Raw genomic sequence first — 22,574 nt, 5'->3', positions numbered from 1 at the left:
TTAGTGAGAAGTCACACGTCTTGTGATACGTCGCAACCACAGGTATTTCCACACAAGCTTTATAGCAGGTGAGGGAAGGTTGTGATCCCTCATGAAGTTTACACCTTGTTCACTAATAGACTACAAAGACACGCCTGTGCTAAACGTGATTGGTTGAGAGAAGTGCATGAGGCGGCTTATTTCATTACTTCCTTATAGTGTGAGAAAACTCTTCAAAGGAAAAAGCTTTTTCCCGTTTGATTTACTGGAATGCTCGAAGGCTTTGCGACAGGCTTAACAGGAATAAGGTTTGCATCAGAACGTAGTGCCCATGATCTGTCGAACAAAAACACCATCTACAGCAGGGTTTCTCAACCTGACTGCGACCCACTATTTTGTATGCCAGTCTTCCACGACCCACCAAGAGTGGAAATAAAGAAATAAATAACTGAAATGCCTCTTTAGACCTAGGCTACAGCATATGCTTATTTTAATTAATTTCACGAAAATATACAAACATTTTCAATCATTAGGCAGACTATGAGGCATACTGTTTTTTTAAAAATTCATTACACTTGAGACTGCCGCTCTGAAATGATGATATCCAGACACGGTGGGATTGAAGACAGGGCGACTGGTAGTGTCGCACATAAGCTTGCAGTTGTCAGTCTATTCCTGCTCTTCATTTTCTTTGTTAGTGTGTACGTGTGTAACATTACTTAAAGAGAGTGGGGGCTTGTACAATCAGAGCCGTTCGTGGCAATTATAAATTATTGTGATAGGACAGCTGAAAATTGCGTTAGAAAGTTACGGCAAAAATGATTCGACAACAGACGTCACTGTTGCCCGAATATCGCAATGAGCCCTCTGCGAGGTGCACGCGCCGGCAATCCCCCGTTCTATACGTCTTGTCCTAATAGTTCATGAACCAACCAACTGACCAAAGCTTTTTGACTATGAGAAAACAACATAGCCTACTGTATGTCTGAGACCACTGTAATAAGTATGCTGAGATAGTCTGGGAGCCATGTACAAGTCATTGTAAAATAAAGGAGGCAACGAAGGCGTGGGCTGAAAGGTAAGTCCTATCATACTCAGGGCCATGGGTAAAAATGTGAAGAGGGTCCAGTGGCCCATTGTTACGGCTGCCATGGCTAGTGACGGAGATGTCAGTGATTCTGACAGAAGGGGATGGTTGAGGCATGCTTCACTGGGGCTTCAGTGAAAAAGGCTCAGTTTGCTCACGTTTCACGAGGAACAGTGGCTGAAGTGATGCCGGCATAGAAATCTGAGGCATAGACATCCTCAGCAAGGGTGAACTGTGGTCATATTCTCAACTAAAGCATTTTTTGTCCTTATGAGAGCTACTTCATGCATGATGTCCTAGTTTACAGAGCACAAGGGGTCACTGATGAGTTCCAGTCAGTTCTGGAAGGTGCAGTTCTTTTCTTGCAGATTTTGGGGGCCAAACTGCTTATTAAGTCCAGTCACCTTTATTTTACAATTCCAAAACATTCCTAAGGAGAACGAAACCCGATACTGAGATCATGTGAGCTGTATCATAGAAACATATTAGTTTCACTTATCATGTATATGTATTGTGAAGATGTCAAATGAGATGAATGTGAGGTGTGCTAATTTCTGCAGTCATCATCAGAACACTGTCGCCCTCCTCTGGTCACACGTTGATCTCGCGTGGAGCGTCACGTACAATTGAGGAACATTGGGGAGGGAATGAGTCGGTTGGCATATGAAAGTCATTAGGATAGTAAGGCAAATATGCCAGGGTTAGTTGGCACATTATCCTAGTATGCATTCAACACTCTCGTTGGTGTTGGATGCAGGTCTCTATAATAGTTAAAACTGTGCTGCCGGTGCAGTTACGGGGTTCATGCGCTGTCGATACAGGCTAATTCCAGAGGCGACCCCCGCTATCTTTTCGCCGGAAACTGGACACAAACTGTGATAAACTGGAGATCCTATTTTAAATAACGAAATAACAAAAGGCGGCTATTTTCTCTCACTGTGATAAAATCATCTGAAATATTTACGATGTCCATTACTTCCATGTGCATTTTAAGAAAACCAAGACATCGCCAATTTTCTGAGAAGAGAATGACAAGGACGGGGTGAGGGAGAAAAGGGGAGGGGAATTGACATTAAAGCAACACCACACAACAAGGAAACGACACTGCAGGCACAGACGCCTTCATTTTATGTTTTTGAATAATAGCTCACTGGCTATCACAGCGAAGTGTGTTTTCCCTGAAAGTATTCTATGCAATACACTGAAGTGTTGGAAAAGAAAACACCAGTCTTAGAAGAACAGAGTTGTCAGCAAAAACCGTTCTCCGACGATTATCGTGAAATGGGTGAGAATAAAAGAAAATAGTGATTTTTGATAACCGGGTGAAATTAATTATTAGCAGGCCTCGCGGTACGGGGAGTAACCTTAGCTTTTGCAGAAAATGTGATGATAAATATTACACCGATACCTCAGTTGCAGTTTTCCGACTTTAACAAAGGGATAGTTACTGTAATTGTAATGGTAGTGGTTACTTACTGCAATCTTACTGAACTATCCCTAAGCGGTACTCAGTTTTCATCCGCTGATAACCATATTCACCAACTGTACATGTTTAATAGCAACAATAATGAACGCTAGCACGCTATTACCTACCCCATATCAGCGACCGTTTCTCATTCTCTCCCATAGTAAATGCAGAGGTTTTCTAAGAGTATTGTAACTACCGTTAAGTTTCTTTGACCTCTGAAAATGAATCAAGAGTAAGATTTTAGTACATTATTCGTGTTTGTGTACATTACTTTAGTGATATGCTTCAGTAAAGTTTATTTAAAGCTGCTTATTAATTGTAATGCTTTCAGTTTAAAGCATCCGTAATGTTGAATTTCAATATCCTCGTGGTTAGCACTTTGAAACATATTTATAGACTAAGACGTGCGTTTTACTGAAAAATTGTTCATTTTTGCAGCTGAGATAGACAAAAAACAGGGATTCTGCAAAGTAGTCCAGCTCACAGACAGCTTGTCCACAGAATTGGACTTGTGCAACAACAGGCTTTGAATCCCTAACTAAATTAATATTACTTTCAAGTCTCTCTCCTACTTTTCTGTAACCACAAAAGTGAATATGTGTGTATTTATCCTCAGGATCAGAGCCACCCTCACCTCCGCAGGTGATTGATGAAGGAGGAGATGAGGAGGATGAAGAACTGAGCGGGGGAGAGGAGGCAGACCTAAGGGTGTCTTCAGGTCGGGGGTCTCTGCTCACTAGGAGAGGCATAACCCTGCGGGTGCTCCTGAAGGATGGTCTAGTGGAGCCAGGCGACGGGGTGCTGTCCATACACTACCTGGTACAACCTAAGACCTTCCACTACTCGCTATCTAAACTAGTTTTTCCCTTTCTCTCCAGTTCATGCTTTCAATCATATTTCCTTCACCTACCGTTGCCCACTTGACTGCCATCACATTTTGAATTTTGAAGAAATGAAGACATTACGGAGTTCTGGTTGATGAACAAAGGTCTTTAGTTACTACTGTTACTACTTTTAAACGGTTCTCACCAGGGCAAGAAGTTTGTGGGGGACCTGTTGTGTGATGGGAAGATTCGCTGGGTGGAAACTGGGCAGATTTTCAACTCTCCGAGCGCCTGGGCGACACATTGCAAGCGACTGGTCAACCCTGCCAAGAAGTCTGGCTGCGGATGGGCCTCCGTGCGATATCGGGGCCAAAAGCTGGTGCAGTACAAGACCAGCTGGCTGCACAAATACCAGCCCAGTGCTGACATGGTAAGTTGTGGAGGTGAGAAGATGGAGCAAATGGGGAAAGAAAATGAGGAGGGACGCGGGGGGGGGGGGGGTGTGGATGGTTAACAGGAAAAGTACGTGAGTGCAAATGTAAATGTAAGAGATTTGAAATGTACCACAGATGTTTGCGTACAGGAGAATGGAGGAAGTAACTGATAAATGCAGTGTGAAAACACAAATAAAAAGTGTTTCAAACCATGGAAGTAAGTCCTGTGTTAGGAAAGGTTTTGTACATCAGGGCTTTGTATATTCCTTACTCTCGTTCCTCAGAGCCTAGCGAGCGAGGGAGAGGATGATGACATGGGAGACGAGGATGAAGAGGAGGGGAAAGCGACTGTGCAGACAGAGGAAAAGAACAGGAAATCAAAGCCAGAGCTTCACGGTGGGCCCCTCTCATCTGCCAAAACAACCAACCCCCCCCTCCCCAGAACCATGGGGTCGCTGAGAGTGAATTAGACTATTTCTGACTATGTTTCTGAATGATCCTTCAGCTTAAATACACTGTGACTTGGGTTCTGTTACATTTAATCCCTCCACTTTACAGACATCAGCTTAGTACAGCGGAGAGGAGACAGGGACAGAGTTCCAGTCAGATATTGTACACTGGGCACAAGAGACTCCGCAAGGTACTTTGCAAACACTACACATTCAGTTATAATCATAAAAACATTAAAATACTACGCCCTTTATGAGATCATAAATCTTGTCAGCATTTACATGTGATGATGACTGTTATTTTTGTTTGCTTAAATAGCCTCAAAAAAAAAAAAAAAAAAAAAAACGTCATTTGGGCTTTAAATGCCTCAAACTGTCTTAGGTTGTAATATATCAGTGATGTTCAAAGAGCTCTCAGCATAATCAGTACAATAACCGACTTCAGTGAAAACCCGTCAAAGAAAAATAGTTTCCCTTGTGTTTAAAGAGCAGCAACATGCTAAATCGCACAGAATTGTACTTGTTCACCCAGCATCAGCTGCAGTGATTTTTTTGTGCCAACAAATCAATCTCGTCATACTGAGCACTGAGTACTAAAAGCATGCGTGTGTGTTTTCCACAGGGACCCCCACACGCTGGTGGAGCTTTCTGCGTTCTCTGCCATCAACCGGTTTCAGCCTTTTAACGTGGCCGTGTCCAGCAATGTTCTGCTCCTTATGGTAATTATGGACGACATTACGGCAACGTTAGGGACCAGCAGATTAGATACACCGAAGGAAAAATAGACTGTAATCACAACGTTTTTTTTTTTTTTTTTTTCTCAATTCATTTTACTAGGATTTCCACTGTCATTTGACGACCAGTGAGGTGGTTGGCTACCTGGGTGGAAGATGGGACACAAACACACAACGTAAGCTTTGACCTCTCAAGCATTTTCTCGTTTTGCAAAGCTCAAAGCTCTAGGTCAGAGATATGGACAAAACACACAGACACACACACACACACACATACACTCACACACACATCTTTGTAAAGTAACAAAATATTAGGAAGAGGAAGTATGCAGACTTGTTGCTGGGTTCTTTTCACTATGGTAACCTTTGTGACATCATGTTTCTTAGTGCTGACAGTCTTGCGGGCGTTCCCATGCCGTACAAGATTGGCTGACAGAGACTCAGCTCCCGCCGTTGAGGAAGAGGTCAGTGTAGTCAGTATAAACATGGACATGATTTGCCTATTAAATTCAGCTGTGGTTGAATTTCTCACCATTAAAGTTTTGTTTTCCATTCCATTGTACTGAAACCATGTGTTATGTGACCAATATAAGAGTTTAATTACTTGTAAGTCGCTTTGGTTTAAAAGCGTCTGCAAAATGCCAAATAGTAAATTGTAATTACCCAATAATTATACACAGCACTTCCATTTATTAAAGTTTAAGACAAAATGACAATTTAAAGCATTTAAGACTTCAGCTATTACATACAGGTCATACTAGCATATCATATCATGTGAGGTGTGAAGATTGTTTTCATGAAGAAACATAGCAGTGGTATACAGAAACAGGCATGTCCTGTGGTCCTGTCATGTGGCAGATTTGTCAGAATCTGTTCATGCGAGGGCTGTCGTTAGTGGGCTGGTACCACAGCCATCCGCGTGGGCCCGCTCTTCCGTCCCTGCAGGACATCGACTCCCAGATGGACCATCAGTTACGGCTGCAGGGAAGCAACAATGGGTTTCAGCCCTGCCTTGGCATCATCTGCGGTGAGCGGCGTAGAGATCATGTGTCATTTCAGAGCTTTAAAAATCCTCTTCAACACTACACCATTATTACAAGACCAGTAAGAGACTTGACATTTTAACAGTTTTTTTGTCTTTTTTTTTTTGCTGCCCTCTATTCTTAGGGCCCTATTACCATGGCAACCAAGGCGTGGCTTCAACCATTACACCATTCTGGGTTGTCCCTCCACCTGAGGTGAGTCTAGAATGATTGGTTGCCGTGAGAATACAGTCAAACGGACTGTAAAAGTTGACCCCGCCCCTTTGTTCTCACAGCAACGACCAAATGACTACGGCATCCCAGTGGCGGTGGAGGTGACTTACGTACAGGACAACTTCCTCACTACCGATGTGCTCAATGAGATGGTACCATCTTTTCAGTCATTTATAAACATGTTTTCTTCAGTAGATAGTTGTTTTTTTAAATGAAATAATGAAGAGGCAGATCATAGTTATCCAGTTAATGGGTTCTTTTATAATACTATGATTATGTGTTGAGTCTTCCTGTAAGTCTGTACCTTTTCTGTAGATGCTGCTGGTGGAGTTTTATAAGGCTGCCCCTGACCTGGTACAGTTCAGTCAGATGTGGAGTCCAGATACTACAATACTAGACAAAATCAAGGTCTGTTCTCTAAAAGCACAATGAGTTGTCCCTACTCATCGGATGTGGAGCTGTGTAGGCCACTACCAGTTACCGCAGTATGATAAATACAGATAACTTAAGTCCAACTGTCTTTCCCCTTTCAGGGCTCTCTGAGCGGACATGCACCTAAGGACCAGGCCTATTCCCAGATTCTGGAGCATGTGTATAACCAGCTGCGTAACACACACTGAGAAATATGTAAGGAGAGGGGTTTGACTGGCCCCTAAGCTGTTACACTCTTCGGTTCCTGGCTCAAATGTCAGGACAGCTGGACTCTAGCCAGCGTCATACCTGGTCCAGCAGTACCTCTGAACCGGTTCTCAACTGCCTTTATATGGAGGAGACTGTGCAAACTTGTGTTTATGTTCTTTGTTGCCTTTAGGACTGTTAGGTCTGTATTACTGACGGTGGTTGTACAGTTATGCTATAAACACGTGCTGTGAATGCGTCATTTTATGTCTGTGGATAGAAAAGTCAAGCTGATGATCTGGACACAAGATCATTTTTATTTTACACTGGTTTAATGCATTCTGTGATTGGTCTGTGCCATGTGGACTGTTATAATGGGAACAATGCCTTTAACCTGCTGAACACCTTAAAGCAAATATATACACTGGAACAACTAACTGCTCTGTGTGTATTTTGTACATGTGGAAATGAAGTAGATTTATTATGAGTTCAGTTCACTTGATCTTACACTTAACTTACCATGAGGATAACAACCTAACTGCCAAATAACTTTCATGTGAATCTTGGAATTCACATTCCTTTTCCAAAATAGTCTCTTCTTCTTCTTCTTTTGGCCGTTCCCGTTAGTATCCTCACAGAGAAGAAGTCCTGTAAGCCTACTAAAACTGCAGTAGAATGATTTTTTAAAAATGTTTGTTCAGAAAGACTCATTTTAAATAAATAATTTTCATGAACATGCAGAGACAGGACTACAGTTTCATAAATTTATTTACTTAAAGATGGGGGGGGGGGGGGGGGGGCAACAAAAGGACAGTACAAATATTTAAGAATACATGACAGGATACTGTGGTTAAATTTATTTTCCAAGACAACAAAGAGATGTTTAAACTAAAACATACATTAGCCAGCTATAATATAAAGCTACATGCAAATGATTAATTTAAAAAAGTATGGTTTTGTGTGTATATATATATATATATTTATGAAAAATAACAATAATACTAAAGAAGAGTACCAAAATGGTTTTATGCTCATGAAATTACTCTGGTACTCTGATGGATTAGACAGAAAAAACCCTTTTTAAAACTGTAGTGTTGCAAGGCACAGGAGTACACATGCACGTACGTCTGTACACAGCAAATCTCAAAGCTTGAAATGAATGGAGCCCTTTGTACAAAAGAAACAAAAACAAACAAACAAACAAACAAACAAACAAATCACTAGAGGTGTTATTTTGTTTGGTGTACTAGACTTTCCCTCCTCGGCACAGAAAAGGGCACTACAGCGTAGTGTTTGTCCTGTCTCTCATAAAGTCCCTTAATGCCATGAGACTCTGCCCCGTCTGCACAGCCAATACAGAGAGCAGTTCATGGCCGGAGGCCCAAACTGCATCCCACATCAATCATGTAAACATGGAAAACGGAGAAATGACTGTTATACAAGAATTCCCATTTGGAGGACAGTGCAGACAGGAAGTATAAAGTGGGACATGGGGCATCTGTGCTGATCTCATCGCTGAGGGAGGTGTGTGTGTGTGTGGGTGGGCGGGTGTGTGCGTGTGTGTGCATATAAATGAGATGATACAGATTTAGACACACTACACAAAAAGTAAAGTCATCTTAGAAAGAGAGGTCCAATGTTTAACGCAGCGGGACGCGGGAAGGATAGGAACTGACAGTTTTGACAGTTGAGTTTTTTTTTTAAGGGAAATCATATACATTTAGCCCTCTTAAAACAACAGTTCTGATTCTCTCCCTTTCTCTCTCTCCAGTACCACCACTGTGCCAGCCTTTAAAATAATATCTCCAATACTACCTACAAAGCATACAATTGCAGTTCAGGCCCAGGACTTTAAAAGGAGCAGTCGCACGCTCAGTAAGAGGACACAGCACCATTCCTTGATTTTGAACAATAATCGGCACAGAGATTCATATAACCTGACACCAGAGAGGCCCATATGCGTGTGAAAACACTGGTCTTAAAAAAAAAAAAAAAAAAAAATGAGAGAGACCAGTCCACACACAGAAACAGCAGAACACTGCCAGCAGTATCGGCTATTGACTAAACAGATAAACAGGTTTGACAGCGCTGTCGGCGGTCAAAGTGCACGAAAACGACCCAGGCATCGAAGGGTTAAAAAGGCATTCGCTTCTTTGCGTTTTTGGCTGTGTTTCCTCTACAGAGTGCATAAAAAGAACTCGGCCAGATGGGAGCTGCCCCTAACAAACCAAGCTGATGACATGAGGAGTGTAGTGTTTCCACAGAATTTAGTGTTCTTATGTTTTAGCAACGTACAATCACATCATATATTCTCTTTGCCATTCAAATAAAGACACTTTTCATTGACATCTGCGTTGTTTAAGTCACGTCTAACGGTTTCTTTTTCCATGAGGGCCTCGGTGCAAATTAAGAGCTTAGGTATTTTGGGAAGATGGCCAAGCAAAGATAAATTGGAAGAGAAAAACAAAACAAAAACAAAACATAAAGGCCCCTGTGTATTTCAGTGGCTCAGGCACGCTAAACACTCGCAAACTGACTACACAGTTTACAGTGCTGAGTTACAAGTACTAGATATCACAAATGTAAGACACTATTACAGAGGGGGAAATCAATGTCAAAGCCCGGCCAGCAGGGGTCAGTCAGTCACAAATCACTGTTTCCATAGATGTGCAGTTTTCTAGAAATCGCTTGCCTTGGATACAGGGACATTTTCCACAGTGAACTAGAGTCCAGAGGTCTTTCTAACAGTCCTTTGAAGTCAAGCGATGCTGGAGCCTATTTCCATTTGTGATTACAAATCCAGTCTGAAACATTTAGAAGATTACCAGAAACTGCCCTGAAGACAGTCAGTTCAGACAGCAGGCTTTGAACTGACATACAGTACAGATGGGATGGTTGCAGTTAAATGCATGAAATGCTTAATTACCCCAGTATCAAATGACTGATTTTGACTGAGCACCCCGTTAATTACACTGACATTTGTTTTGCTTAAGGTAGACCAACTTACACACAAACAAACACATAAAGTATGTTTTGCAGATCTGTCTGAGTCTCACTGTCTACAGTCAGAGTCAGTCAGGCTGTCCATCCGTCAGTCAGTCAGTGAGTCAGTCAGTCAGTCCATCCGTCAGTCCATTTGGGTCAGTCCTTAATTCAGTCACACGTCGATGTCCTTATCGGTTCTGGAATGTGAGAAGCCACCATCTTCCAACTTCCTCCTTAAAAAATATTCAAGGTGACCCAGTGCCAAAGTACAGGTAAATCTGCACACGTGCTCAAACAGACGCATACCAGGGTACAGACCAAGACCACTGCAAACGGCTCCTCATTCCCTCCTTCCTTTACCTCTCTCCTCCTCCCTCTCCCTCTCTCTGCTCTCTTCCCTGGAAAACTTTAGTGTGGCAGAGGGACCACCACCTCCACGTAGTTGAGTGGGAAGAATCCTGATTGGCCGTGCAGCATCCCTTCGTACCAGTTCTCGTCTATCTGATTGGTCAGGGTGATGATGTCGCCTTCGTGGAAGCCCAACTCCCCCTCGTTTTCTGGCTCGAAGTCGTACAGTGCCTTACAGCAGGGCTGTTCTGCAGCTGGAAGAGGAAAATTGGATGGAAAAGAGAAGAGAAATTATGGAGGGAAAATGGGACAGAGAGGGGTATGTTAGTGATAGATAGAACAGATGCAGTAAGGCATGAATTAGAGAACATGTAAAAAGTTTAAAAGAAAGGGAGAAAAGAAAGAGAGAACATCGTAATTACGAGATGCCTGTTCTATCGCAGCTCGACTCCTAAACCGGGCTTAATTACAAAGAATGAAGGGTAAAATCAGTTACAGTAAAATCACCCAGTTTAGGAGTCTGCACTACACCAGTCTCTCTTTCCAATGCCTGCAGGATAAAACAGTTACAGACGGTTAACAGTCAAGGACAGGACAAGTATTTGTAACAGTGACGATCACAGTTCCTGAGTGAGCGCATTTTCCCAGGGCTGAGTAGAAGCCAAGGCCAAGGGCAAGGGAGGACATTCTCCCAGACCTCAGCTTCTTGAGCAGTGCTGAGTTAGGCTGAGGTCTCTGGCACAACACAAAGTTAGTCCAAAGATGTGGTCTGGGTTAGTCTAGAGTTGTGATCTTCAACACTCGGTGGTCTGAGTTAGTTAGAGGGTCAGGGGTTTAGCTTTGAAGATAAAGCTCCACCCCGGGGCCTCTACGGTCATGTTATCTCCAGTCACACTGTTCACAGACTGCAGGGGCCTGGTGGCAGGTGGCTGGGGATGAACCTCTGTGTGAGTGCAACACTCAGTGCTGTGACAAACTTCCATTCACACACAGACACACACATACAGACACACACTCACAGACACACACAAAAACACAGAGAGGCACTCACCAGCTTTTCCTCCCTCTCTTAATGTGCTTGCTGACTGAAGTCGAAACTGAAACAAGTCACCTTAAACACCCTGACGAGTGCTGAGTTAAAATCCAAAGTCTTAAGATTTCTCTGAGCATTTCCTTCACTGTTAATCATTTGATGCCTGATTCAAAGGTAGGCTTTTACCAACTGGACCAACATTTCATCCCTCTAAAAACTCTAGCAAGACTCTAACCATCTCCTGAATTCAAACTGTACAATCCAATGGTGATTCCCTGGGATCATTAGCCCCTCCCCACCAGTATGACCTTGGTATATCTGAGTACATATCTATGTGTACTGCAATGTTGCAATGGGGCATGTGATTTTATTCTCTCCTAATAAATATGGCTGTATAAGTGCTATCCGACAGGCAATGCCCTTTACATATAAATGGGTCCGATCAGACTTGTTTGCAGGCAGAACAAAGCCCAGTAAACCCAGTAAGGATTAAGTTGGTGCACAATCAAGGCCTCTCATTAGACAGCATTAAATCAAAGCTCATGCTTCTAAAGGATACTGCTCACCACTCCACATGCATCTGGATTCCCCTTTTCAACATTATGATTTGAAAACAAATAACATAATATGTAGTCCTGTCTAGTTTTTGTCTTTATCAGAAAAATCAGTATGAATTATTCTGAGATCTTGTTATTGATTATTGAAGGATTATTCAGCGTTTGCTTCATTGTGATTTGCATTCTCCCCAAACCCATTCGCACAACTCCATCCAATCTCCTTCATTCTCTTTCCCCACACAAACACACACACACACACACACACACACACACACACGCACGCTTCTGACTCACGCAATCTGGGTTTCCGCGATGACATTCTGCCGAACTGGAGATAGGGGTCTGATGACGTCACAGGAAAAAAAACACACAGAACAGGGTCACTGGAGGAGTGGGCTAGCAGCTGACAGCTGCCCCTATGGCCTGCTCATCCTCTCTCTCCCTCCCTCTCTCTCTCTCACACACACACACACACACACACACACACAGCTAGGCTGTCTTATCACAGCCTGCCACTGACACAATACCACAAAACAAAGCACACAATGCGCCTTTCTCTCTCATCCCATGTGAAAAGAGGGAGGACAATGAACAAAATGGAGACAAAATGCGTGTTCTGGGCAGGCAGTGGGTCCATCAAGGTGTTGGACTCCAGCCAACTCTATGTCTTAAGTCAGGCATGGACGCCGGCCTGGGGCTGATCCTGAGGGACAGCCTGAGGACTCTGTCAGACCGACACGGCTGCACACAGCTGCGCACGTTCACTTCTTACCTGAGGAGCGTGTAGGAGGAGCAACAGCTGGGGTAAAGCCTCCGTTTGATTGATCGCTTTCTCCAAAGTCAAAGACAGGTTTGGGCTTGGGTGTGTATTCCCGGCGAGGACGTGACTGTGCCTCACTCACTCTGACATTTAGAAAATAAGAAAAACGCATTCGCTCACGTGGTCCCAGTCATCAGATCACACTAACATGAAAGTCAACACGAGTTCAAATGACTCAGTTTTAGGATAAGGTTATGATGATGATTAATTCAAAAGCTGAATCCTGTATAGCTGAGATTTTGAGTGACTGACTGAGATGTTAGTTCAGAGCATGTCGTCATTACCTGTCTTTGAGTTTGTCTGTCAGCTCCTCCAGGATCTGCACTGCCTGTCTGTGATACTGCAGCTGCGACTCCACCAGAGAGGACAGCTGGCTCACCTGCTCAATCTGCACACACACACGCACACACACACACACAAATTAGTAAGAGTTATCTCAAACACTCAACACACACACACACACAAACACACACACGTACATACATATATGCTGAGGGAACTGCCGTCTCCATATTGACTATTACTCAAGAACAAGTAAGGTGGGGATTCTTCTTCAAACACACAAACAGCTTCATGCTGGTTAATGACCAACAATTAAACTGTTAAGTCTGAATAAAGGGGATATGGGTCTACCCAGCTTACCATGGTTAAGTGTGAGCTTAAAAAAAAAACCCTACCTTATCACCAGAATCATTAACTATCGAAGGTCAATACTGCAAATGATTCTTCCTGTAAAAGGCAATATAATGGCACGATCTTTCTAGGCTGGGAACAAATAAGCAACGCCAAATATTCGTCCACTAGATGGCACAGTAACCAAGCTAAGGACTAGAGCGGTACAGTCCACAGAAAAACAATCACATTAGTCTGTTCACACCCACTTCTCCACAGCATCTTGGCATGACTGTTCACAGTATCCGCTCAACACGATAAAACATTGTGTCAGACAAGCGGATTTTGTCTCTATGCTAAAATGACAACAGGTTCGGTTTCTGGAGAGCTTTCCATTACTGGATTTGGGCAGCCAATAAGCACAAAGACTAACGTTGTGTGCTAATCCAGTTCCTATGGTTGTTTGTCATGACCAGGATTTGGCAATATGTAAAATGACTTCGATCAGAGCTGTGTAAATACACCTGATATTTGATTTTATCGTCGGGAAAACAGATGTCGCTAACAAACTTATTTGCGCCCTCGTTGAGGAAAAAATAAATCAGCTTTGAATTTGAATTCTCCATATTTAAACATGTTAGTTGTATGGGAACTAAGGAGTAATATATCTGATACATTAGCCCACTTCTTCCAAATAAGGCCACAAACACTGTGACAAAAACGCACAAAGTCCTTTCGTTTTTTGGCAGGCTCCATTTCACAAGTACAAATACTCAAGTCCCCCAAGAATAGACTGCAATTTTTTTACTAAAGCAAAACGCCTGATGATAAACAGACCATTTATCCTGCTTCCACAAGGATTTATGATATACAGAATGACACAGCACTGCAAACACAAACACACACACACACACACACACAGAGAGACAATAAATGCTCACGTCAGTTTCCAGCAGGTTGTACATGCTGATCTCTGCCACCTCCTTGGACTCATGGAACTTCTCCAGAGCCTGCCTGACCTCTTCGTCCGGTATTTTCCCTTGTCTCTTCTTCTTATAGTCGTAGTCCAGACGCCGGCCCTCCAGCTTCTTCAGATGGTGCTGAGGACGGAGAGCAGGGTCAACCAAATGAGTTTTATAGTCCAGGCCACGGCGTCCGCCTGAGCGACTGCGTGAGTCTGCATGAGTGATTTAGTACCTGTATCTCTCTGAGGTCCTTATCACACAGTCCCTGTAAGGGGTCGATGAAGTTCTGTTTGACATCAATGTCCAGAGAGTCTTTCACTTCTGCTAATCTCTTCATAGTCTCCCCTGCATCAACCAAAGCACCTCCTGAAGAAGAAGGGAATAAAACAAGTCTGTTCAACTTTTTAGGGAAAAAAACAAAAACAAAAACAAAAACAAAAACAAAGCCACATGAATGCATAAATCGCAACACAAACTACTACAAACCCTAGTCCTAACTCACCAAAGTTTGTGTCCTCTCCCAGGTCCCGGCCATACTTGGCCATGCACTCTCCCAGCAGGCCCTCCACCTGGGGATACCCCGGACTCTTCACCTGCCCCCGGATCTTTGACATGGTGTTCAACATGGACAGCTTTGCACGGGACGCTGGAACAGAGACGGGTGTGTGGTTATGAAAATATCTCATATTTTTCATTTGAATACGCTTGGTTGTTCTTTGAAGAGGTTCTGCATTTTTAATAACGGTGTGTTTTTATCAAATCCTCCTCTTACCTGGGTTGGGCTGCAGGTATTCTGAGGTTTTTGAAATGATGTCTACCACTGCTTTATTCGTCACATCTACTTTCTATAAAACACAGGAGAACATCATCATACAGTCAGGCTACGAACACAACACACACGCCAAGATATGGAGAACACAGGGGAACATCATCAAACAGTCAGGCTACAAACACAACACACACACACACACACCAAGATACAGAGAACAAGACCTCAACAACGAAACAAATAAGGCTTTTCAGTTCTGCTTAGGAATTTTGCTACACATCTATTTGTAGTTTCTGATTTTCATGACTGCTTGGTCCACTCGCAGCTCCATGCGACTCTGTAAAAATCAATATTACACACCATTTATCTTCAAATCTTTATCGGGATAGCAACACAAACTGAACCCAAGACCTTGGCATAACTGAACTGAAGCAGAAATGAGAGTTGGCTGAAGTTTTAGCGTCATGGGAGAGGTAGGGGCAAAAAAAAAAAAAAAAAAAAATCTTGTTTAAACCATCTGGGTATCGACGTCCCCCAGAAGAACGGGATGTGCATGCTGTGTATGACAGCTGTCCTGAGCGGCAAAAACAGGTGTGGCGACACACGCTCCCCATACGCTCCCCACAACTCTATACAGTGCTTTAAAACACTCTCACATACACCAGAGCTGCAATGAGAGCTGCACATATCTGAGTCAGCATAAGGTCAGCCGCCTTTATTTACTGCTCTACCGGTAGCTTTGGCAAAAACTAAACAACATCTTGTCATTCAACACCATGGTTTGATGCAAGTGAAGGGCAGTCAAATTTATATTTTTTCGATTGCTTGTCTGTTAGGCTAGGTCTTGCATGGATCGAACACAAATGGAGAGCAAACAGAGATAAGGACTCCTGTGAAAGGAAAGGGAAGCGTGACTCATACTCTCTCTAACTCCTTGAAGTCCTCATCCAGTTTAGTCCCCTCAGCTCCGCCAACCTTCTCACTAACCATCTGCACACAGAGAGACATAGAGAGAGAGAGAGAGAGAGAGAGAGAAAGAGAGAGAGAGAGAGAGAGAGAGACAAAGAGAGAGAGAGAGAGAGAAAGAGAGAGAGAGAGAGAGAGAGAAAGAGAGAGAGAGAGAGAGAGAGAGAGAAAGAGAGAGAAAGAGAAAGAGAGAGAGAGAGAGAGAAAGAGAAAGAGAGAGAGAGAGAGAGAGAGAGAGAGAGAGAAACATGAATTATTGATGTGATTCAGGATAAAAACAAACACAAACAGCCCTCATTTTCAAAATGAAATATTCATAATACAGTTTGGCTACCAGTACAAGTATTAGGCCACAACAATAAAAATAAACAAGTAATCACACCCAAGAGTTTCGTTACCTTGTCTTGTATGTTCTTAAAACTAGGCTAAATGGTAGCTTTAAGACTATGTGCTGAAGAGTAAAAAAAAAAAGAAAAAAAAAAGCACTCTTTAAAAGATAAAACATAGGCAACATCATCCAAACATGAAACATGAGAACATTTGCCTGGATCTTATCAGTATAATGAGCTTACTGGGATAATGCCACTGCTTCAAAACACATATTCATTTCGTAGCATCAGTGAGACAGAAAGAGCACTATTCAATAACTGCTCCAAATAATTCACAGGGCATTTAAACAACACCAACACCACAACAACAAAAAAACCCTCTCCCTGGTGTGCAGGGGCCTGGAGAGACGAAAGCTTTCTTTACATAGCTGAGGTAACTATGACAACACTCCACTTTAATGTAATACAACTCTTACTGATACAGTAAAACAATGTGCTGCATTAGAGCGTAATTCTTGCCAACTGCATTAAGAATCATGACCAAAACAAGTTATGAAGTGCTATCATAACATTCTCAGTGCTTTGAGAGGTGCAGGAAATGTCAATACTAGCCTGATAAGATACTATCACAGTCTAAAGAGAGGCTGAGGCTCAGAGATAAATGAAAGACCATGCCCACATGTCTGGGACATTAAACCTCAATACAGATTGCCGGTTCCTTTTCTACCATTAAACCCAATGTTGACTTTCAAACTCTCAGCCGGTGTCTTGTATAAACTCTTATAAATACCGTTTGCTTAGTGATTAACACCTTGGCTGGGCAGGGGCGAGAGAATTCATTTGGTGAAGATGAGAGAAACACTGCCAGAAATACATGGGATCCCTTACACTGATCCTCACATGGGCAGTGCTACCAGGAAGGACTGGCTCTGATTTCATCTTACTCACATCCTCATTCCCTTCCCCTCTGCCCCAACTACAAACAGGTGGAAAAAAAACTTTCCCACTTTCATAAGCCACCCCCTCAGCACTGGATACGTGTGAGTCCAGTGATACCTCCCTCTGCACCACACGCTCTTCCTTGTTCCTCAATAACTGCAATAAAACTCTGTTCCGTATTACAGCTAATGAGAAACACAGTGCTTCCTACATATATATATATATATATTTATTTATTTATTTTTTTGCCTGTTGACTAAGCCTATTTTTTAACATGTTTACTATCTTCTCGATATCTCTTCCTATGTTTAATGAGCACCATATGCGCAGAGATTTGTCTGAACATGTCCCAATCATCTAAAGTATCTAAAGATAAGAGTGAGGTATTCAAGAAAAGTCACACACACACACACACACACACACACACACATAAACACGGTCATCATTCCCTGCGTTAACAACATGCAGCGTCACTAACGGGAACAACCGTAAGTTTGCAGTCTGAGGGTACGACAGGTTGTCCATTGGCTTTAAAGCAAAAACTCATCAGGCATTTCTTCTTCCTTTTCTCTATGCCTTCAAGGCACTGTTTATTTCGACGATGTCAACGCTGCATGTTTTTAGAGCGACGTCAGTCAAAATGCTAATGTGAAACATATGCAGTTTATGAGGGTAACTCAGAATACAAACAGCATATTCTGCGCTTTTCTTTTTTAGGTTTTACACTAAGAGGTTTTCCCTTCGCAGGCAACAGTTTCCCTTCACTCTGCAGTGACAAGCGTCTGTGTCTACTTTAGAAAGTGAGTAAGCACATCATAATTTTTTTAAAAAAAAGAAAAAAAAAAGAAAGCTGCCTTTTATAAATACTGAGGTAAACCAGTTGTTTACATCTGCACCAAAGAACAACTCGCTTGATTTTTGTCTGGTGCTCTTATTGTGTTCTCATGAACGCGGTGTAGTTTATCCTGAACCAGGGGCCAACAGGTATCCATCTACACAGACCTTTTTAAGCAAAGAACGTGTTTGCGTATCCATGACGTCCTTGGCAGGCAAGGCACACAGAAAAAGGATTAATAATTAAAAGGATTCTCTCGTGAGAGGTGAACTGTATCCAAACAGCTCTACGTGTTGGGTGGGTGCAGCCTCTTTAATGAAGTCACTGCTGTGAACCATACAAATGACTCTGTTTGAAGGTCAAAGAACTCGACCAAATGTCTGCAGCTTGTACTGTTGATTTTTTATCGGACTAAAATGATAAACTCAGACACAGATAACAGATGTGAGATGATTTTGTATTAAAAATTTCCTCGGTGTCAAGCCGACTTCACGTCTGATGAAGACGAGCTGTTGAGAACATGGGTTGGCTTGCGACACGGATGTGTCTGAAACCAAGCGATAAATCAGTGAGTTGGATTGTACATACTAGAGTTCAAATTCAAAAGGCTAATCACTGCTGCACATGCATTTGGTCATTTCTGAGGGTGTAAAAAACACACAGTATGTTCAGAAAAACACACACAGCATCTGTCCCGTGTAGCTGCATCAGTAGTCTCTCAATCTGACACCATTGATTGCACTATACATTTACAAACTAGCCCATCACTACACAGACTTGAAGCGTACCTGCCCAGAGGACGCGATGTGTATCATTTCAAACCACATATGTGATGAGTCAGTCAAACACAGAAGGTACACAAATTTATCGGTAAATCTGAGAAACTCTTCTTAGAACTAAGATAATAAAAACTAAGTCACATTATATTTAATCAACGACAATTCTCATTATGACAAAAGCTAATTCAAGTCCAGCTAAGAAGTATGACAGAAACTATAAAAACTATATGCCTATAGGAAGCCAATAAGCTTTTGAAAGAATCAACAAAGAAACTAGTAGCCAGACCTTCAGACATTTTATAACATCATATTAAAGAGGCCAAGCGATGAATAAGACTGAGAGACAGAAGAAAGAGGAGGTGCCTTTTGGTAAATGAATCACAAAGATGCTACTAGAATGTCTCCTGAGTCACTAGTGTGACAATCGAGTGACATTTACCCTCCATCTGAGTACTCAAGACCATGTAGCGTACAGTAAGATAACTAGATTACGTAGATATACAAACAAACCCTCTCCACAAATAATGGCCTGACTGTTATCTTAATGGAGGGGGAAAATGTTTGACGATCAGTCAGCTGCCTCATGAACAATGTGGGAATTCCAGAACAATCTTATAACTCAAACCAAAGGACTTTACCACCCACCTCAACTGAAAGCAATGGTTACTGAACCCTGTCTGCACAGACAGAAGTGGGAGTTAGTGACTTTAATATATATAATATACAACAGGTCAGACCTATTGTAAAACTTAAGAGATACAAACAAAATAACAAAACCCTAGCCTAAATAAAAGTGCCTTTTGTTAACTAAAAACATTCTTTATCAATTCGTTACTGTATTATCAACACTGCACATTTTTTCATAAAGATCATTTTATTACAGAAGTGACACAAAAACCTATTAGACTGCATTGTGTGATGCACTAGATACCCAGCTATATGGTGGAAACGCAGAGAAACGATCCAGAAAGTTACTGGTGTGAGAGCTGGTTTTCTGGCAGCGTGTCTTCCCACTGTCAAGTATTGATTATACTGGTATGCTGGCAAGAATTCTCTGCAGCACTGCAGTCCAATTAAGCTGAGAGCCAAGTGGAGCATGCTCTCTCTCTCTCTCTCTCTCCCTGAGCGCTGCTGCCAGTACACTGGCTCCTTCCCTATAGCCCTCTGGAACAAACAAAGTACAGATCTAAATCCACCATTTTCTCTGCCCCCCCTGCCCTCCACCCTTCAGCAGAACCAACTCGTTTCCTCCATCCTTCTGTCTTTTTATCGCTTCTCTGGGAATCTGACTCTGTTCCTGACAGGAAGTTGGTTCAGAGAGACCAACCGTTTTTCCTGCTGAGATCAGCGGACAGAGGGACAGAGATTCAATGTTCCCAACGTCTAAAAGACCCCCTTCCCCAAACTGCACAAAAAACACTTCACAAAACTAGAGAGTTATTCGTGTTCATCAAAATGCACTGAAATTCAAAGTTTGTGACATCTTTTAAAAAGGATGATGTATATAATCGTTTTTGTACAACTAATAAAATGTGCAACATGATGACAATGCTGTCTTTCCAATTAGCTGTTCTGTGAGGTAAACACTGAATTCAAAGGCATCACTGGTGACAGAATGTATGAAGCATACTTCTAGATTCCAAATTAGCCGTCACTGTGGGGCAACATGCAACGTCTTGGTTTTAACACAACCACAGACAACTTGCATTTCCTGATGAAGTCAAAACAACAGATAAGTATCCAGATAAATATCACAACAATGTCTTCTCTCTTTTTAAATTGTTAACTTTTGATCAGACCGGGTATGTGTGTTATATTAACAGCTCTCTCCATCTTTTTTGTAAAATCCAAATGTTCTTGGGTGTTATGGCTTAGATGAGTTTTTATTTAAACAGCAAGTTATATGAGGTTCAATATACAGAATCACTAGTGGACGAAGATTAAAAAGTAAAGAAGTTCACGTCTGTGACCGAAACGACGAATACCAGGTTCATTCTAAAACAATGAAACCGTTGTGTTTTACATTCTAAAGACGCTACTGTGGGAAACCGCCGTTAACCAGACTCAGCATAACCATAAAGGTGAGCAGAACGGCCAAGTGATGCTGTAGCACATTCCTTTAACACCACTTCTTGGTCTAATAGGCATCGTGGAAAAAGTTGGGCCGAAAAACACCGCATTACCAAGACTTTTTAAAATATTTCGTCGTTTATTAAGAAATGCTGGTGGAATAACGCACGTCATACAGAGATTAGGATTAGGATAAATAATGGAAATTAATTTATGTGGTTTGTGATATTACTAGATGCCTTCGTTCTAGCAAACGTGGCAAAAATCTACAGAGACGCACACTAGCGACAAGTCGAGAGCTGAGGATGGGGGCGTTGCATTACTGGGCTGTAAGCTAACTGGTTTGCTATCCAGGTCGTATACCAGTTAAGTGTCATAGCAACAGCTAACTTGACTTGCTCAATTAGTTAATGTTAATTCTTAACTGTTGCCACGTCTATTTACAGGTGATCAGATAAATAAATAAATATTCTCATGACAATTTTTCAAAGTTAAGGAAACAACAAGAAAGTTATTAACTTGCTTTCTAAGTTATACTGTTCCTGACAAGTTAGCCTTATAACGGCTAACATTGTGCTAAGTGGCCAGCTAGCATAACTATATTGGCCAAACTTCTTCACACTCAGAAGAACAAGCAAACCGAGACGAGTAACGTTCAGCTTCCCTTAAAAACACAGGATATGCCAATTATGGCGCTGATGAAATATAGTGTCATAAGTAAAGCAAGAAATATATTCATTCGAAATAAAAAGACAATGACAAATGTAAAGGACTATTTTGAAAATAGCTAGTTATATAGCTATCTGGATGCTGGATAGCGGATAGTGCAACTTACTTGGCTGACGTTTGCTAACTAGCTAGCACGCTAACCAATGCAGACAAAATAAGGAAAAGTTCAGTGCAAACCTGGCTGGCTTTGTAAAACTGCTTCTTCAAGCCCGCCACAGACATCTTCAAGCCGGAACCGCTCTAAGCAATGTGAAATTTCAAAAATAAAAGAATAACAGTTAAGTGAGCTACTACGTTAAATTCAAGCTCCACTGCCGTTTGCTTTTAACAGTCATGGAATTCTACGACTGCGCAACTGCTGTCCAGCGCCACCTCAGGATATATCACGACACGAGATAGGACGTTTACGAACGCTTCCAAAGGTTGTTATGGTAAGTTTATCAGGACGGACGACGTAGTTTGTCAATGTTTGTATGACAGTCTTGATCTGTGCAGCATTTCCTCCGAAGAGCAAGTATATCCACTGCAAAAACGATTCAGTTACTCTTGTTGGGGTATCCGACTAGCTGCTGTTCAACTTCTCACAGTGCAACAACATAAAGTTCCATATTTTGCAAATCAGCATTTTTGAACCTCTTGTATGACTGCAGCAAAGTTACATTACTGTGACTCTAGCGCCCACTGGCTGTTAGAAAATGTAATTTAAATATAAATGTAATTTAAATGTAACTTTGTATTCCGCCGAATGATGGCAGTAGAGCATATGAGTACAACATATACAGTCCCATGTTATTTGCGATCATAAAATTTGTCATCAGAATATTTCCAGTCCTAGCTACAGTTTACGCATGGCTTAAAATAATTTGGGGTGTGCGAAGTAACTGTGTCTATACGGCAATACTGATTATACTAACAGTTTGTTTCAAAACGAGTGCGGTCTTTGGTGGTTTAAACTTGGAAAGCGGGGGTCTGTACTACGAAGCGAGGTA

The 22,574-nt window shown here is 42.1% G+C and overlaps 2 protein-coding genes across 5 annotated transcripts; one reads left to right on the top strand and one right to left on the bottom strand.

The window, feature by feature from the left end:
• Positions 1–2,277: 2,277 nt before the first annotated feature.
• On the top strand, positions 2,278–6,851 carry mpnd (MPN domain containing). Its single transcript, XM_030784962.1, has 13 exons — positions 2,278–2,351; positions 3,151–3,353; positions 3,567–3,788; positions 4,077–4,188; positions 4,351–4,432; positions 4,864–4,960; positions 5,079–5,151; positions 5,363–5,439; positions 5,834–6,002; positions 6,143–6,213; positions 6,294–6,383; positions 6,547–6,639; positions 6,765–6,851. The coding sequence occupies exons 1-13, from the start codon at positions 2,348–2,350 to the stop codon at positions 6,849–6,851; spliced, it is 1,380 nt and encodes a 459-aa protein (XP_030640822.1). The 5' UTR covers positions 2,278–2,347.
• A 946-nt stretch (positions 6,852–7,797) lies between these two features.
• sh3gl1b (SH3-domain GRB2-like 1b) lies at positions 7,798–21,940 on the bottom strand. Of its 4 annotated transcripts, none has more exons than XM_030783762.1 (10): positions 21,763–21,940; positions 15,860–15,928; positions 14,942–15,014; positions 14,672–14,815; positions 14,402–14,535; positions 14,146–14,304; positions 12,877–12,980; positions 12,538–12,675; positions 12,050–12,054; positions 7,798–10,436 (listed from the first exon to the last, which is right to left on the bottom strand). In XM_030783762.1, the coding sequence occupies exons 1-10, from the start codon at positions 21,805–21,807 to the stop codon at positions 10,243–10,245; spliced, it is 1,065 nt and encodes a 354-aa protein (XP_030639622.1). In that variant the 5' UTR covers positions 21,808–21,940; the 3' UTR covers positions 7,798–10,242. The 4 variants fall into 4 exon arrangements, with proteins under 4 accessions (XP_030639622.1, XP_030639621.1, XP_030639623.1 ...); XM_030783760.1 differs by lacking the exon at positions 12,050–12,054 and adding an exon at positions 12,067–12,114 and having other exon boundaries at positions 7,799–10,436; positions 12,545–12,675; XM_030783761.1 differs by lacking the exon at positions 12,050–12,054 and having other exon boundaries at positions 12,545–12,675.
• Between the last annotated feature and the right edge of the window lie 634 nt (positions 21,941–22,574).

The sequence above is a fragment of the Chanos chanos genome, chromosome 9 (genome assembly GCF_902362185.1).
Source record: "Chanos chanos chromosome 9, fChaCha1.1, whole genome shotgun sequence".
NCBI lineage: Eukaryota > Metazoa > Chordata > Actinopteri > Gonorynchiformes > Chanidae > Chanos > Chanos chanos.
The sequence above is the reverse complement of the archived record's forward strand: the minus strand, read 5'-3'. Positions and strand labels throughout refer to the sequence as shown.